The sequence below is a fragment of the Homalodisca vitripennis genome, chromosome 2 (assembly GCF_021130785.1).
Source record: "Homalodisca vitripennis isolate AUS2020 chromosome 2, UT_GWSS_2.1, whole genome shotgun sequence".
Lineage (NCBI taxonomy): Eukaryota > Metazoa > Arthropoda > Insecta > Hemiptera > Cicadellidae > Homalodisca > Homalodisca vitripennis.
The window spans coordinates 71,753,301-71,773,255 of NC_060208.1; the positions used below are offsets into that span (position 1 = coordinate 71,753,301).

Consider the following 19,955-nt stretch of genomic DNA (forward strand, 5'->3'; position numbering starts at 1 on the left):
TTTCGACATGAAGTTTAGTCATGAAAGTCTGAAATACACAGATCACAAGAAACAATGTAGTCCTTAAAACATATTAGAGTTATATTGCAATTCGCTTAGTTAAAGATGTAACTATACAACTTATGTATAGATTACAATAATTTTATTGTAATTTAAGTGTCTCACATATTGCACTGCTTTTAATATTCATATTAATTCAGCAGAGTATTTGGAAAAGATTTGCTTAGGCGACAAAACACACGAGGCTAGCTGCGTGGAATAAATTCAGTACCAAGCCACAATAATAACTCCGGTAACTGGTTGGCTCGACTTGACTTGGCTGGTTATCAATTTCTGATAGTTCTGGTCGTTCAGGAACAGTGGAGTGGGAGAAGTTTGCCGGACTTTTATTGTTCTGCTTGTCTTCATCTGGTCTTGTTAAATTTAATTTAGACACTGTGCGTGCATATATTGGATATTGGATGTACAATATCAACCACTTATATACCAATAGTCCGAATCAAGTTCAAGGATAAGTAAGCTTGTTGGACAATTAATAGGCCTAGTTGTTTTTCTATCAGTAGATAATTCCTGTATAATAAGAATTACTGATTATTATTATATTACACCCTGTTATTGTCCATTAGTAATATTAAAAAAAAAAATTAATAATAATTTAAAAATGGCTTGCTCATTTCGGTTTTTCAGTAAGATTTTGATCTCAAATTCAAAATTAACTCAAATAAATGCTTCTTACACATATGCAAGTAAGTGCTAATATCCAACTCTGTAGTTTTTATTTAGTGTGGTTAAAATATGTCTGGTTACTTAAATACTTTTAGTGATAAGGCTACAGTCTTTATCTACATTAATAAAATATAATTTGTATCTACTACAAAGGTCTTTTGTTTAAAGAAAATCGGAAAATTACCAAGTTGCTTCTTATATTGTTTCGTAACCTACAATAGCAAAGTTGAGGTTAGTACCTACTTAAAATATAATTTTGTGTTCAAATTAAGGGGTAGGGTACGATAAGCGGACCCGGTTTTTTGTATCGAAATTGGCAAACGATATTACTTAATCATAACCATCGATATAATCAATCAATAGGCCTACTGATTAATTATTTTCAACAATTAACTTAAATAATCTATATCAACAGCTGTAAACATGTTCAAATAATACCCGTAATGTAATATTTCTATTTTATATAAGCAAAATTTGATTATTAAAAATGGCAATCAATTTTAGAAAACTACACAACATTACTTTGAAAGATAATAAGAAATGTTTTTTGTGACTCCAACATGTTGGACTCGTACCAAAAAACCCATTATATGAAATCTATGGGAAAGAAACAACTGTAACTGTGAGAGGAGCAAATATGGTTGTCTTCAGTTTTTCTAATTTTGGTTATAATAATTAATTTGTTTGATCACTGTAAATATTAAATTCATATTTTAATTAAAAACATATGATTGTTATTGAGGACTATTATAGATAGGCCTAGCCTACTTTTATATCGATTGATAGTCTAGGATTTGAGATGCGAATATTAGGTAGCCTATCGATGATTACATTCTTCAATATAAAAAACCGGGTCCGCTTATCGTACCCTATCCAAATTGAGTGGTGCTTCTATCAAACACCCAAATCATTAATTCAATTTTTCTGTAATTTGTAAGCCTAGCATGTTTTTGGGTGATTTAATGACATTTTATGAAACATGTGACAAAACTTTGTTCACTATAAAAATACACTAAATAGCCTATTTGGAGCAGTAAATAAGTGGCCCTGGTTTTTTATATCGATAAGTATAATCAACAATACATAATATTTGTATATTGAATACTAGACAAACAATCTATATCAACAATCAATAACAATTATATTTGGAATTAAAATAATGAATTTAATATATAGGTAATTGTGAACTTAACGGTTAGGAATTGGAAAAGACAATTTTCCCGTTATTAACATACTGATATCGTCCTGAACAACCCAATATGAGGTTTCAAGGTGTGATGATGACAAATAAAAGTTATAGAACTTTAAACTACTAAGGTTACTTTTCTTGCACAGAGTAATATTTCATTGTTATATGGGCTTCAAATAATCTTGTTATAGTGTTGGTGTGGGGTTGGTTTTGCAAGTCAACCTCGTATAGCTGCAGTATAATAAGCTATCACGCCAATCAAATCAATTATAAATAAGTAAACTACTGAGTATAAAAACATGTAACCTACAGATATTCATAATTAATGATTGCTAGCTGTTTTTATTTTACAAATAAACAATATTGCTTAATACAATCTTAGAAGCCTATAATGTAATTTCGGTTACACATTATTGTATCAAATTAATTTAAATAAAGTTAAATCATGTGTATGGTATTATCAGAGCAATAGGTGCTAGAGATAAGGAATACTGTTATTTGTCAATAACTTATCACCAAAATAACATGGTCAGGTATTATGTTCATGTAATCATGTTCATGTAATCTGTTACCATGGTCAGTAATAGCATCATGCTACGTGATCTGAGCTTCAATCTTAAGTACCATCTCAAGGGATGTGTTCTTTTTGTCAGAAGTGGGGGATAGCGCAAAGGGTGCCACCGAAACCCACACTGATGATCAGGGGCATTTTGGCCTGTCTTGCACGTGATTTGAGGTCAGGAAAATACCGATCGGAAATGCCCCTGCCGTCAGTGTGAGCTTTGGCGCCATCCAGCACTTCTGGCAACAGACAGAAATAAATGCCTTGAAATAGTAGGCTACTCAAATTCTAGCTCAAATCACATGAGCAATTGTAAAGGTTATCTTTAACTTTGGTACTAATAGTAGTATCATATCTATGATAACATAATGTAAACCTACCTATAACGTGTAATAACATTCAATAGCATGATATTTCCATTCTTAGCCTCATTGCTTGCACGAAATAGCCTTGATGTTGGAGGTTACTGATAAAACTGTAGGATGTGTCAAACAAAATTTTAATGTTATAAAATTATTAGGAAATTCACACATTTATAATACAAGGTGGCAATATGCAATGAAGTGGCTGTATTTCCACTTAGTTTCAAATTTATGGCAAAAAATAACCTTTGTATACAACCTTTAAGTTCTTTATTTATCTTCTACACACTCCAAATCCTAAGTTCTTGAGATATTTGATTTTTATTTGTTATATTTGACTACTAGATTTGTACACATAAAGTAGTTATGGTGCGAAGGGTCGATTCAACGTGAATGTTGAGTTTAGCTCCAGTTCTCCTTCCGCTTAGTGCAGCATGTGACTGATGCTGTCACAAGATTTGACGCCTGGAATCTGGAGTCGTGTTGCGTCTGAAGAGAAAACAAAATATAAGCAAAGAAGCTAAAAACTAACTAATTTCTTTCTTACCCAGCAGGGATCACTTCTGGCTGGTTTATACCTACCAGTTGAACCCACCACTGGGCACAGCAAAAACCGATGTGCCACTTCAATCTGGGCAACCTTATGGATGTCCAGTAGCGGCACATCACTAACCGCAAATGTTGAGATTCTGGGGTTCATGGGCAATTCGATAGGTCTAGTCTACTGTGGAAGATGACTGTTGGAGTTGGTGGGGTTTGTTCCCTTACCTCAGAGGTTCTTGTTAACCTCAACAAGGGTGTGCCACCCCCTGCCTACTTTGACTGGAGAGGCTGGTTCAGAGCTGGCCTCCCCTTCTTCTGGGATGACTTTGAGATGTAGTGCCCTAATTCTTCCTCATGGATCTCGATAGGAGGCGGCCCCTACTCCCTAACCTTACCCATCCTGAATATCCTATCCTATCACTCCGGAAGCAGCGCAAAGGTTCTTACAGGACTAAGTGCAATTTATAAGCTTCTTGTCCTAAGAGAACAAAAAAAAAAAAAAAAAAAAAAAAAAAAAAAAAAAAAAAAAAAAAAAAAAAAAAAAACTGAGCTTTGTTTTGACATCAGAAACACCTAGACTACAAATTCTAGGTGAAGAGATGTTCGCATTGTCTCATCAGTTGAATAATTAAGTAAACTATGTTTTAAACATGACCTTGGGTGTTTGCAAAATTCAGGAAGTTTTAAATAGACCTTAAATTTTTTAATTTTTCTGGATTCAACCAAAATTTTCACTTTGAGGGTGTTTTCTAGCTTAACTGTTGGGAGTTACAACAAAGATTGATGGTTCTTCTTTGTTTAAAATTTCATTCCGATATTGGATTCTGCCCTCAGATTTGAAATATAACCTCTCGTTAAGCCACAATTGTCATTAATGGAATGTTTGTGTACAGTCTAACAATTCTAATGGATTTCAGAAAGGACCATGGTTTGCCTGGTACAGAGCTTAGGAGAAAAGGTATACTGGTCAGTGATTATGAATTACTTAGAGCAGTTTAAAATGAAAACGTTATCATCTCTGACTTTTTCTGGCAATTACACAGTCTAACTTGTACTGACTTTACATTTTCTAACACACCAACAAGTGGGTTGGACTTCATGTATCGTTCTGAAGAGTACTTAATCCAAGCTAGTAATTTTTATTAGCTGAATAACCTGATCAGGAGGTTTAATTCAACCAGGTTATAATCTGGGAAAACCGGAGAGGATCCTGTGGGGGTTAAAATTCCTGGTGTTAAAAACACAGAGGACTCCTCCTTTAGGAGGGGGGAGTTGTGTCTGTATTATGAGAATAAATAGGCAGTAATCTTGTTCAGCAGAATAAGGTGATGAGGGTGTTTTATTTACGAAGGGGATAATTTAGCCATACCATAGTGAGGTTCCGGGAGGGTTTATTGATACCAGGAATTAAAAGATAAAAGCCTGATCGATGATCCAGGCGGCACAAATGGTGATGAGTTGCACTATCGACACATCGCGGCAGAAGTTTGTACTGCACAAGACCTGCTATATTATAGATTAAAAAAAGAGAAACTCATTTTTGCCTAAGGAACACTATTTAGCTGTTTCCAATCAGTAACAGATTTTTAAATTACTTTTTGAAACAACAGTTTTTGTCTGCAAAAATGTAACATAATACTATACTGTATGAATATACCGTAGTTCATCAGGCTGTCATATTGAATTAGTGAATTATAATGCATCAGATTATCCTACAAAAAAAGCATGCAGTACACTATAAAAAGCCTTGAAAGTTAAAAATACCGATATTAGTAGTTGCCCTCTATTTCCGTCTAAACGGTATGAAAACTATTTGAGTATGTAACTGAATGTAAAACAACACTTGTGTTTTATTTATTTGTTGGTGTATGGAAATGTGATTGAACTATATATGTACAAGTTTTTAACTCAAGGAGTAGAAATATGAAAAAACCCCTTAACAGTTAATTAAATTTTATCATATGATTATCAATAATTTTCTTTTTTTAGCTGCTGCTTACCAACACATACTGACGGATAAGGCTGGTGAGAAGAAGAATGTAGGGGTGATCACACTCAACAGGCCCAAGGCTCTAAATGCACTGTGCGATGCTCTAGTGTCTGAGCTTGCGGATGCGGTTGACGCCTTTGATAAAGATGATTCAGTTGGTGCTCTTATTATCACTGGAAGTGAAAAGGCTTTTGCAGCTGGTGAGTTCAGTATAAATTCTAGTATTAGGCTCTTATAGTTTCCTACTTTTGTTTTTCGATAGTTAATAGTAAAAATGAATGTATTTTATGTTAAGGTGCTGATATCAAGGAAATGATGAATACAACGTTTGCATCAAATATAAAGACAGGACTGCTGGAGAGATGGAATGACATTTCAAAGTGTAAAAAACCCATTATCGCTGCTGTCAACGGATATGCGGTAATAGCAAATATTTTAAATTAATTTTGAATAGTAAATAAAATTACACACAGTTTAAAACACAATGAGATATTTTTTTAATGGAATTTCATAAATAAAGTAAAATGTGAAATAAGTTTTTCTTAAAACTAGCTATTTACTTTTTATCAATATTATAATTAGTCCTAAACTATATAAAACAGGCACAGTATTTTTGCAGATGTATAATCTGATCATTGATACTAATTAGTAAGAATATAAAATTCACTCTTTATTACATTTTGGAATTGAAAAAAGGTTTTAATAAGTGTAAAAGACGTTATCAAAGTTAGTAACTGTAAACGTCTAGAGTTGGCTTATAGCAACAAAACAATAAAGATAAGACTTATTATCTAACTTGGTTGTGAAATACCAAAATACAGGCATGAATATAGAAGCTCAAATCAAATTATTTATTGCCATTGATCACATTTACGTAAATAAATGAAATATGAAATGTCATAAATTAAAATGATACAGTATAAAAGTACTATATTAAAATACATTATCATAAATTAAATTAATAAAATATGAAAGTGAAATCATACAATAACCATAAAAGCTAACCATAAGTCAATATAGAATCAACTCAGAACAGCAAATCTTCACAGTTGAAAAATTCAGCAACAGTATAAAATTGATTACTTAACCACTAGTTCAACAGCTTAGTACGCAGTAAGAGATACTATTTGAGTAATCTTATTTAATTTATTAAAAAAATCAAAACATATATGAAATTGAAACAAACCGCAATATGCTTTTTTTAAATACTGTACAATTAAAATGTCTCAATTTCCAAATGAGGTAACTTACTCAAGAAATCCTACAGCACAAGTAATGTGATAACACCATTTAATTTGGAATCAACCAAGACCATCTCTGAAAGGAAATTGAGGGCTCAAGTTAACCCTTATAACGTCACAGACGCTGTATGGCGCATAGACAAACTATCTCCAAACGGCAAAGACGCGGTACGGCGCATCGACACAAAACTGTGTCTATAGCAAATTTAAGTTACTTTTAAATCCGATCAATGTCACTAACGGTATGCGTCAACCATGTGTGTGGGTTATTGACCTATGTCAAGCGTCAAAATATAGCTGTCGCGTTACATTGTTTGAAACAATAGACGCGGTGTCTAGACACTCTCCCCGCCACACGGCACAGACGCCGTACAGCGCGCGCACTTTTGTTTGCAGTTTGGCTTCAGGTAGTGCGTGTCTAACCATCGCTGAGTCGGTTTCCTTCGTCGTGTTTTCTGTTTATATGGTTTTTATTTATTTTTAATTTTATTATATATAATTTATTTTAATTATATTTATATAATTGTCTGGTAATGTTTATAGTTTAGCTAATAAAATTTTGTGTGCCTTTTATTTTGACTTTATTTATATCTGCAATTTAATGTCCCATAAATATATGTACGTACAAGATAATTTTAAAATTTTTACTTTTTTATACTTACCATAATTATAGAAAGTAAAAATAAAAATTAACTTTACACATTAAACTTTTTTTTTTTTAATATTGTGCCGTTTGCTGGAAGTCGTGAAAAGATATACTGACGTTATAAGGGCAACGAAACTCCAGCTGTCAAGTAGGCCACATCGCTTGTTCTGTATTGCTCGTCTAAGGTTAGTCAGAGTGTTGCAATAAGTGGCCGCATTTATTGTTGTTCCTCGCTCCATGAACTCGACTAGCAATATCCCACGTCTATCCTAAAACACTGTCATCATAACCTTGCGTGTGGACAATGTTTGTTTTGCCTTGACTTTAACCGGTGACGTCAAGTAACGCCACTCCATGGCGTTTCGTTTCTGGGGTTATGTGGGAAACCCATGTCTCGTCACCCGTCACAATGTGGTCTAAAAGGTTATCACCTTCCTGATGATATTGGATCAAAAATTCAAGAGCAATACCCATTCTTCTTTTTTTTGTGTTCCTCAGTAAGCAGCCTGGGAACCCAACATGAGCACAATTTGCGAAATCCAAAATTTCAGAAACAATTTTAAACAATGTGGTTCTACTCACGTTTGGAAATTCTATTGCTAATGAAGAAACAGTGAATCGCCAATCTTCACGAATTTTTTCATCGACGGCTTTCACCAAATCTTCGGTGATCACTGACGGCCGACCAGATCATGGTTTGTCATGGACATTTTCCCGTCCATCTTTAAAAGCTCTCACCCACTTCCGCACTTTGCTGTCACTCATTGCATTTGGACCGTACACTTCACTTATCTGTCGATGAATATCCGCTGCTGAAACGTTCCTTGCTGTCAAAAACCGTATCACAGACCGTATTTCACAGTCGGCGGGACGTACAATAGTTTTAAACATTTTAAAAAGGCACAGACAACAGCAGACTACAACGATTTCACTGCAAATGGCGGGTGTCAGGGCGCATGCGCATTTCGCTGCTCGCTTACTGTTTGTCTGGTTAACGCGAATCGGACCTTACTTTCCGAATTACCCTCGTAGTTTTTCAATAGCCAAATCCAATGACTATATAATACATATTGTATACCTTTCTCATTGCCACACTTTTCATGCTTTTTTCATTGTGAGCACTCAGATTTTGTAAGGAATGATTCCCATTATCTAATTCTGTGCTGTTTTGCCAATTTTGTTTTGTAGCCCAAATTTTTTATTGTTCAATGTATTCTTTGAGTCAATTAACATGTATATAAAAACTCTACTGTATATTCAATCAATGTCTTTTTATATTCAGTAATCTCCAAACTTGCTCCTATGCTTTTTATTTTTCATGTGGCATTTTTAATGTATTTTTATCCAGAATGTTGTGGAGAAGTAAGGAACAAGGCAGGCACTTATGACACTCACTGTTTATTATGGATTTAAGCTACGTGGTTGCTAAATTTCTTGTGGGGTTTTAAATTAAATCTTTCCTTTCTGATTCTTTGCCAATGAAAAGTAGACATTGAGATTTGTCAATCACTGCTTATTCTTCATATATTTAAAATAAATTTAAAATACAATTTTAAAACTACAAAATTTAAATAACAAATAGACAAAAACATATGTACTTCAAATATAATTTAAAATTTTCAATATTGAAAATCCCTTGCTTGGAGAAGATGGAGATTGTAATTGTTGATGAATATCAAGAAGGCTACTGCAACATTCATTGAAACAATCTTCAGTTTAATTCCTATTTGTTTTGTTTTTTTTTATATTTCATGGACCACAGATAAAGACAGTAGCAATTTGCCATGAAATTGTTAAAGTGCCAATAAAACTTCATTTATAAACTTCTGTTTTTAATTATATATTGTGTGAAGTTTGAAAAAGGACTTTTGATAAGTTTGTATTTAAATAAATAACTAAGTAACAAAGCACATGAAATATGGTAGTTAATTTTATTTTGTAAATAATTTCAAAATTTTTTTTCAGTTGGAAATATAAGTGCATCACAACAGGCTGCTCCATATAAGAAGTATAATTCAAGTGGAAAGAGTAATATCTTAACTGTATTCTTTGTGTAAATGTTATTATTTTAATTGTGGCAAATGTCACACGTTCTTTTATATACATCTGTATGTGATGATATGCTATGACTATTATTGGATCACCCAATAAGAAATACATTACGTTATTGACAGTTGGGCGGAGGATGTGAGCTGGCACTCATGTGTGATATAATCTACGCTGGCGACAAGGCCAAATTCGGCCAGCCAGAGATTGCTATTGGGACGATCCCCGGTGCTGGTGGCACTCAGCGCATCGCTCGCAGTGCAGGCAAGTCTAAGGCTATGGAGATGTGTCTCACTGGCAACCAGATTACTGCAGCAGAAGCAGAGAAAATGGGTGAGAAGCTCTTACTTTTTATTAGTGGTATAATTCTTAGTTAGAATAATTAAACTATATAATATAATGTATAATCACCAACGTGATTTTGGGGAATTTATCAGTTAAAGCATGTCAGTGGTTGACTGTGATGGAGAACAGCTGATAATGTATAATCACCAAGCTGTCAACGAATTAACCACTTTTAACCATAAAAGTACCGTGGAGCCAGTATTATTCTACAAGTCATGAAAGACTTACAGATTGTGTTAATAGATCAGATCATATTGCATCTTCTTTACTGCATATAGGATTTGATTTATTACAGTGTTATTTTATAATGTTTCTGGCTAAATCTTTACCAAATGACACTTGATCTAAAAATCTATTTAAAAACGTGTGCTTAAAAAATATTAACAGACTATGAAATCTCTTAAACAACAGTATTTATCAGTAGTACTAGGAAGCTTTTTTATTTTATGCTCTGACACTAAAATAGTTAGAAAATGTAGGAGTTCCTCTATCTTAAAATTATATTTTAGAAGAGACTAAGTTATACTTAGGTTTGTGTTATCTTCTCAAATGATAACCTACAACTTGACACTTACACTGATAAGAGTACTTTTCTATTCATGGACACAGACCTTTCAGAATACATTTAATTAAAAACTGTCTTTATAACTGAAATTGATAAAATTATTGTAAGTTATGATTTTATAGAATAATTGTTACGTATTAGTTTGTTAAAAAACAAACATTCACATTTTCTTATAAAAATTGATTGAACAAATTCAGTAATGAAACTTATTTATAAATCTTAATTGTAATGAATTTTCTAAACTTTCCATTAAGTGGATTGTGAGTTTAAGACAGTTAAGAATTACTATTAAAATTACAGAAAGAAAATAGATCTTTGGAAAACATTTTTATTAATTGTTGTCACAAAAATTATAGAAATTATTGTTAACTCATTTACAAAACCTTTGGAAACAATAGCTTATTGTAATTGAAAAATTCGGTGTGGTAAGTTTTTGCTAAAATATATTCTACAGATTGTTTTAACAGCTTTTGTAGAGAAACTATAACCCTTGAACCAGCAATTGATTTTCTCTAACTAGCAATCTTTTTTGGGAGATTTGCAAACATGGCTAAATTGTACGAAGTGTTGTCTTTCAAACAGAAATATATTATATAATCTTATATTGGTAAATTTTAAAAAGAATTTTCTTATGAAACAGTTTTAAGGTTTGTTTTTTCAATAGTTATTTAACACATCAATAAAACAATGCTCTTAATTTTTTTGTCATCAAGTGCCTCATATATATATATATATAGAGGGCCTGTTTTTGCAACCTACGATCTCACGCCAGACAGTTCCACGGTGTGCACAGAAGCCTATTGCCTGTCTTCCCTGCTACAACATTTGTCACTACCGAATTCAAGTAGTCAGATTGTGTTGAGCTGCAATCGCATAAACATAGCCTATTGATTTTCCTGCCAAATGTCAATTTAGGAGTGTTATTCGTTTTGTGGAAGCAGACGGGAATAGTGCAGCAGAAATTGAATGGAGAATATACCGTGTTTACAAAGAAAACATGACGAGTGATTGTGTTATGTGTGAATTGCGTCAAAAGTTTAAAGATGGCCAAATGTCAAATTTAAGGTTCAATGGCTTCAACTTTGATCACTTTACAAAACTGTAAAATGAGAGAAGTGAATAGTAAAAAGCATAAAAGGTCAAATAAAAAATGGTTCACACCAGAGTTAAAACATTTTAGGGATCTGGTAATGATACTGTATGAACGATTCAAACAAAGTAAAGGTTCGGCCAATGAAAATGTAAGTAAAAATATATACCGTATAAAGAATATAAAAAAAGTATAAACAAAAAATAGATGAAGAGAAAAGAAAGTAAAACGAGAACTATATACTAAATTCAAGTAATAGATGCAGGCAGCTTGGAAAAAAAGCCAATGATTTTAATGAATACTTTGTAGGCTCTGTTGCAACACTGATTCAATGTCAAGTGATGAAGCCGTTTATTATTTAACCCTTTCTGGGCCAGGCGGCAATATATTGCCGCCATTGATCGTGTCTGAAAAGTGCCAGGCGGCAATATATTGCTGCCTTGATATTCGTCGTTTTCTTAAATAAATACGACGTCAAATGATTAAAGTTTTATGTTTTTTTATTCCCTGGTATATTTGTAGATAGTTAATATGAATATAATTTTTATTTTGGAGGTCTATGCATTTTTATTTTGTAATTGTCTGTCACGTAACATTATCAGGTGACTCAATCTATTGTTGTTAATTCTTTATGCTTTAGTGTAATCGTACTATTGTATGCTGGATTCTTCTTCATTATTTTATTTTGTGGTTGTAAATATTAGTAGTGTTAGTAGTGTTACCTGCTTAGCTATTGTGTGTAGTAGTTACAATGACTGACAATTTGCGATCTCACGGGAATGAAATTGTAAGTAGCATATTTGTAAATAGAAAAAGTGTAAATAAATTTCAAATAAAATTGTGTAAATATTTCTTGGTAAATAGTGTTTTTAACTGTATTGAAACTGCTTATGGATCCTACAATCATCTGTTTACCGGTACATCCATAATGTGAATATTTATTTTAAGTTTCTTGCAGTGTAAGAGTCAGTTGCTTTATCACTTGTTGCGAAGTATAATTATGCGTATTTATACAAAATGTGTCATAAAAAATTTATTTATGAGAGAAATAACACAAAATTTTGTATGGTTGTTCCTTTATAAATGTACAATATAATAACATAGCTTCCTACGGTAAAATTATTTTTCCTTTTTTAGTTATTTACAAAAAAAATAAAAAAATAAATTTTTTTTATGTAATCCATTAAAACATTATTTTTTTAAATTTTAAATTATTTAAAACTACATCTATGTATTTTTTTGTAGATAGTATATATCTATACGAGTAATTTGGTGCAACTTTTAGGTCATTCTCTAATGTTTATGAAAAGTTATAAATTTTAATCTAAGAGACTGCAAAATCGCCAATTTTAGCCTGGCACTTTTGACTAGTCACAAGGGGATATGATGTGTGAAAAAATTTTGCAACATCTCATATTTGGTCCTGGCCCTGAAAGGGTTAAACAAATACTTAACGAATTGTAATAGAGAGATTAGACCTTTTACCTAGAAGAGAATTACTGAAGGCAGGGTATATTAAAATGTGTTTCAACACTAAGTACATCAAAGACTGAGGATTTCTATAGATTTTCTAACAAAATAGTCTAAGAAATAATCAATCTAATTATTGAATCACTCCTACTTTTAAACAGAATGTTTGATGAAGGTATTTTTCCCCATAATTTATAAATAACAAAAATTGTCCCAGTGTATATAAAGGGAGAAAAATGTAACCCCTCAAGTTACCGGCCGATTTCTCTTATTCCTATTTTCAGTAAAATATTTGAATTTAGAGCAGTAAAAATAATCATTAAAGAGCAACTAAATGATTATTTTTATGAAAACTAGTACATCTGCAAAGAACAATTTGGATTAATAAAAGGTCTTAGAACAATCAAGGCTCTAGAAAATATTGTAGAAAAGCTATTAGAAAACTTTGAAAATAAACTAATCTCCTCTGATACCTTGATTGACTTAACAAAAGCATGTGATTGTATTTCACATATCCTACTCATTGATAAACTGCAAAACTATAGAATTGAAAATAAAGAAATCAATTTAATAAAATCATATTTAAGTGAAAGAAAACAAATGGTAATAATAAGTAACGACAAATCAGATTTTAAAATTACAGAGAAAGGAGTCAGTATTAGGACCTTTCCCTTTTATAGTTGCTGTGAACGATTTATCATTTAACATGCCAAGTCCAACTTCATTATATGCGGATGATACAACACTTTTAAACTGTGACAAAACTTTAGATAATTTTATAACCAAACAAAATAATTCTACGGATATGGCTCTGGAATGGTTTAGATAAAATGGATTGATGTTAAATAATAGTAAAACTGAAAAAAAATAATTTTCTCTCTGAATAGGGAAGTAGTTCAAAATAAGTCTGTTACATTACTTGGCATTCCTCTAGACAGCAGCTTAAGTTGAGGCTCACATAATAGTCTGTGTAAAAAGTTATCTAGGGTTATCTACTTGTTAAGTAAACTAAACAATCTTGTTAACTTATTCATGTTGATAACAGCCTACTATGCCTTTTTTAATTCTAATCTTCTGTATGGAATTACACTTTGGGGTACTAGCAGTCATGCAAATAGAATTTTTATTTGGCAAAAGAAAGCTTTAAGGACAATTAAATCTATACCAGAAAGAGAGTCATGTTTGCTCATTTTTAAAGAACTTAATGCCATTTCCTAGTATGTATATTTATTCTTGTTTAGTTAGTGTTCAGGAAATTTGTACCATTTTAAATTTAGGCAAGATATTCATGCCCTCAGTACAAGGAATAACTACTTACTTAATCAAGTTTCAGTAAGGTTAGAAAAATAAAAAAGTAGCCAAATCTTCTTGAAGATTAAACTATTTAATAAACTACCTCAGAGAGCTTTTAGTGTAGAAATGAATAGATTTAAGTTAGTATTAAGTCAATGGTTAAAAATGAATGCTTTCTACTCTGTTGACGGATACTTAACATGTGATAATAATACACTGATTTTTTAATTATTTTAATTTATAATTTTTATTTACTATTTGTACTTAGTTTGTATGTATCATATTTATTTATTAGGTTTTTAGTTATGAATTTTAATTAATTATTTATTTATGTTTTTAAATGTACTATTTTTTTAAGGTGAACGGTTAAATATTGCTGATCTGACTTTGTCTATTGCATGTAAATTGCTTAATGACATTAAAATATCTTGAATCTTGTCATTCCTTTAAAAGTCACAATTTAAAGATAACCAATGATGTAACACAACCAAATAAATAACTTTGAGTTAATGTTAAATATAGTAGTTTTTCATAATTGAGTGTTTTAAATGAACTCTTTAATTTTTTTATGAATAATCGGCAATAACAAAAATCAGTGAAATATGTATAAATCATACCTTTAAAATAAAAGGTATGAACAAAAAAAAAAAAAAAAAAAAAAAAAAAAAAAAAAATAAAGGTATTTTTGGTGTGTTTTATGCATCATGCATAAAATTAACACCAAAAATAAGGATGTAAAATGGTTTAAGTTTAGCAATTGACTTAAGGATAAAATAAACCAAGATGACCACCAATACCAGAAAACAATATGACAAAAATTTTAAATTTTCATCATAAATACAATCAGAAAAGGTAATAATTTTGCATAGTAGACCCTTTTATATAAAAACCTTTTTTAAGGAATACAATTTCTAAATCACTTATTAGTTAACATCAAAGAAATAACTGTTAACAGTGCATCATGAAAAAGTTAAAGATATTCTTAATTATCAAAACTTTGTACAATGTTGATGATTTTTACGATGAAGTATTTATGTGTTAAATTGGTAATATTACATGAAAAATTGTGTTTTGTATTTCTATACATACACGTTTCTGGAACATATTGTATGTCTTACAAATATTTATGATTCTAATATAACATTGACTTCATAATTTTGTTTTTCAATAAAAATATAAATTAGTATTTATAAACCAGTAATACCAAGGAGGATTCAGGCCTTGGAGAAGTTGTACAGAGCAAATAATTACACTAAAGTTAATTATGGCATATTATAGAAAACTAAATAAACAATTCTCGATAACATTTGTTGATTTCAAGAAAGCCTATGATTCCATTCATAGAATATCACTATTAAAAATACTGAGACATTTTGGACTTCACCCCAAATTAATTAAATTAATAGAACTAACATTAACTAATACAAAGTCTAAAATAAAGTTTAGAGGAGAACTTTCAGAACCATTTCAGATAAAGACTGGCTTAAGACAAGGTGATGGATTATCACCGCTTCTTTTTAACTGTGCATTAGAGTACGTCATGAGGGAATGGGAAAGAAATAACCAAAAAAACATAAAGATTGGATATCAAAGGGACAACATTAATCTGAACTGTTTGGGGTTTGCTGATGACTTAGCTCTTTTGGCCAATGACATTCAGGAAACAAAACAGCAAATTAAATATTTACAAGATATAGCTCAAAAAATTGGTTTAAAGATATCGTTTGAAAAAACAAAAGTTTTATTAACGCAGCCTCCACTTGCAAATAAAATAAGGTTGGACAACCACAATATAAAAATTGTGCAGAAATTTAAATACTTAGGAGAAGTAATCACTTATAACCTGAATGAAAAACCATCTTGGCAAAGTAAAATAGACAAACTAACTAAGATTAAACATGCTACTAAGAATACGTATAATAAAAGATGTCTTTCAATAAACACAAAATTAAGACACTACAAAACAGTTGCTCTGCCACAAATTACATATGCAAGTGAAACAATATTTAAAACAACAAATACTATTGCAATAGATAAGGTTCTTAAGATGGAGAGAAGAATAGTCAGAACTTGCTTAAATAAAAACTATCAAGTAGACGGAGTTTGGAGACTAGCTTCCAATGAAACAGTCTACAAAAATATAGAACCTATTACAAGTATAATTAAAAAGAAACGAATATCATTCCTGGGGCATTTGTTAAGAACACCTGAAAATAGAATTAGCAGGAAAATAGTAGAAAAACTGTGGTATAGTAAAAGTGACATTAAATGGATCACAGAATTAAAAGAAGATATGAGAGAGTTACAAATTACAGTAGAGGATTTAAAACACAAGACAAACACATTAAAGATATTAAATGACAAACACTCTACACTACAGCTGAAAAGAAACAAACAACGAATAGGAAGAGTGGTTCCGGAGGAGGAAAGGAAATTACGCTCGGAAAGGATGAAGAAATATTGGGTGGATAGAAGAAGAAGGACTAGAAAATATAAAGTGACTAAAGTGGTCCAATGTAGGCCATAAAATTATAAATAAAAAATAAACCAGTAATACAAGGGTTGTAACATTAAAGTTAAGTAAAAAATTCCCTTCCATCATATTACTAAAATTACAAGAAACAATGTTTTGGCACCAGTTAAAGTCACAGTTGTGTTTTTAAACATTGCAGGTATTGTGAGTCGGGTTTTCCCAGCGGATCAGCTGATTGCTGAGGCAGTCAAGGTCGCAGAGAAGATCTGCAGTCACTCACCCCTCATAGTCCAGCTGTGCAAGGATTCCGTCAATAGAGGTATATCAGTTTTGCAAATCACCAACTGTTGTAGATAAAATTGTATTCAGCATGCAGTGCAACATTTTAGAAAGCAGTTTCTTTATAGTCACAATGTATAAGTTTATAATTTATAACATCCATCAGCACATACAAACATCAATGGAACATTTTCATTTCATGTTATTCATTTCAATCTTATTAATATCTCAATCATTTCTGATTTTAATACTTTCAGTTTTAGCATAGTATTATATACTAGGTGTTGTGATATGCAGTAATCTATTATGGATTATCGTCCTAAATAATAGAGGTTACTTGCAGGAAGTTGTCTTAGTTGTAGACATACTCATGAAAAATATCAACAGATAAAACTATTTGTAAGGCTTCCAAATTGAAAATGGTAAAGAGATAACTATGGGAGATGTGACTTGAACCTTCTAGCAGAGTGCGTCTGTATGATCTATACAGATCCTCATGTTAACCACTATTACGTGTTACTATTAGTGGTTTGGTTGCATTGAAAATTAACTTTGATAATTTTGTGACATATTCAGTTGCTGTTGCATTTAATAGTTATTTCTATTTTTAATAGGTGAAACAAGCCTCTTTTATGAATGCCTGGGTTGAGACAGTTATGCGAGTGATTAAGGCAGCTCTTTGTGTTGCACATCAGCAATTTATTTAGGAACTGGCTCATATAAATCATGCTCCATTGATTCTTTTTTTCATACAGCATTGTTTTTATTATTTTGGTTAATTCAAAAATTTGATCCAAATATGCTTAATTTGCAGTACATTCTGATTACGTGTACTGTATAGCATTTTAAATACATTTTTGTCTTCTATTAAGTTTTTGTTAGTTAAAATGTTGATTAGTCTTCTTTTAACTTTGCAATATTATTAATATTGATTGATATATTTTTAAGTTCAATCTTAGCTGAAAATATTAAAATTTAATTTTTACCTATGTGTATTTTCTTTTTTCAGCTTTTGAAACTACTCTTCAGGAGGGATTGCGTTATGAAAAGAAGCTTTTCTATGCAACATTCTCCACTGTAAGTATATCAGATAGTTCAAAACTTTTACATGGTGTGTCAAAACGTAATGGGAATGTTTTAAGTTTCATGGGTTTGTAAAGTCTGATTGTCATGATTTTTTTATTATGTTGGTACTCATGCTCCTGAATTATAATAACATTTCCAGCTGTATTCATTGTTAGAGATGACAATCAAGCTTAGAGTTGGCATTAAAAACACATCTCTGAAAGAGCTCAAGGCTATACCAGGATTGGAAGAAACGCTGGCACAATAATTTCTATTTTGAAGGTTTTTTTTAAAAAAAAAAAAACAAAAATTTCCATTACTTTTTGAACATACCTAGTATAGTTTAAATTTTAAGGGAAGTAACACTGTTTTGGCCAAACATTGTGAAGGCACCCAGTGGGGAGCCTGACATAACTGAGCCCCTGTAAATGTCTTGTTCTATTTTACCAATGCTCTCTGCTTTATCCTGCCACCTTCTGGCTTGATGACAATTTGAGCTGTATCTAGGTCAAAATTGCAGAAGGGAAAAACACAGATGAACATGATTTGTTTCCAAATACTTAATGTTTAATAAAAAGATAACCAGGTATGTCATTTTAAGCATAATTCAAAATATAAATGTAGAACAGTCAGTTAAAAGTTTTAGAATTAAAATATAAAATTGAATTAGATCAATTCTGTAAAAGTTTGAAAACGTTTTAAGCCAACGTATTTAAAATGAAACGAATTAAAAAAAAGATATTGTAAGAATTTTTATTTTAGTACATTCCAGGTCCATATTACATTTAAAGGACTGATAATTTGGAGATGGGTAGCTACAACTATTGATATTTGCTGCTTCAAAAGAAGGATACAAATTATTTAATGTAGAAAACTTGGAACAATCCAGGTCTATGTTTATAGATAATAGAGATCGTACAATTATGTGATGAGTCTTTGTGTTCTAGGACATCTTCTATGCCTAATGGACATGTTTTAACAGATTTAAGAGAAAGTAGTAAATTAATGTCAGAAAAGGGGTTATAATTTGGTTTGTCAAAATTTGGTTTTGTAACTGTACAAGTTCAATATAAAAAAAACAAGAAAGATATTTAGTGGGATTTTAAAATAGTTAAAGTGCAATTGCAGTTTTATGTGGTATTATAATTATAGAAATGTATTGATCTTATTATTAACTAGCTTATGGATTTATCACAATTAAATTGAAGTGGTAACCACCCGTTAGCAGTTATATTCATATTGTTAGTAGCCCAGACCAATAATTTTGTGAGTATGCAATGTGTCTTGTTAATTGTAGGATGTATTTTAGAATTCATGTTCCTATCATTTGTTTGTTTCAGAATGACCAGAAAGAAGGAATGAAAGCATTCACTGAAAAGCGATCACCGAACTTTAGCAACAGTTAAATAATGGTAAAACAGTAAATAAGTAAAGTAACCGAAATCAAAATTATTAATTTTCATTTCATAATAAGTGTTAAAATTCATTCAGAAATATAGTTACGTTAAATTAATATATTCTTAAAGAAAATAATTGATCATAAATTCATCTATGGTAATATTTGTTTCAGATAATCAAAACTGGAAGACTGATACTGACCACACCAGCATGCACATTTATAAAGATTTAATTATATAATAGTTCTTATTATGAATCATATGCATATTTTTACAATATATTTGTTATCTTGTTGAATAATTTTGTGGAATATATCTATAGTTTTTACACGACTCAAAGTTGTTATTTTTCCTTTTAGAATCATATAAAAATCTTTTTTATCTATTTACTTTTATTTAATATAATTCTTTGCTTTAAGCTTTGTATTGATGATGGATGTTTTGGAAGGATAATAGGATTTCAAACATTTGCCATACTTATATGTTACAAAATGTATAACACGATTGTGAAAATTTAAAGCAATGTGTTTTGGCAAAAGCAATTTTAATGTTAAAAAGTCAATTGTATTTTTTTACACTGAAAAGAAGATAATTTTGTAAAGCTACAGAAAAGTTTACTGAAAATGTTTAAAGTCAAATTATATATATATATATTATATATATATATATATAT

The 19,955-nt window shown here is 31.0% G+C and overlaps 1 protein-coding gene across 1 annotated transcript; it reads left to right on the top strand.

Annotated features, from left to right (window-relative positions):
* The first annotated feature begins 330 nt into the window (after positions 1-330).
* On the top strand, positions 331-19,615 carry LOC124354148 (probable enoyl-CoA hydratase, mitochondrial). The gene is made up of 8 exons (XM_046804398.1): positions 331-746; positions 5,372-5,572; positions 5,668-5,792; positions 9,434-9,638; positions 16,741-16,860; positions 17,830-17,897; positions 19,226-19,297; positions 19,456-19,615. Exons 1-7 carry the CDS (start codon positions 662-664, stop codon positions 19,289-19,291), a joined length of 870 nt encoding a protein of 289 aa, XP_046660354.1. The 5' UTR covers positions 331-661; the 3' UTR covers positions 19,292-19,297; positions 19,456-19,615.
* The last annotated feature ends 340 nt before the right edge of the window (positions 19,616-19,955 follow it).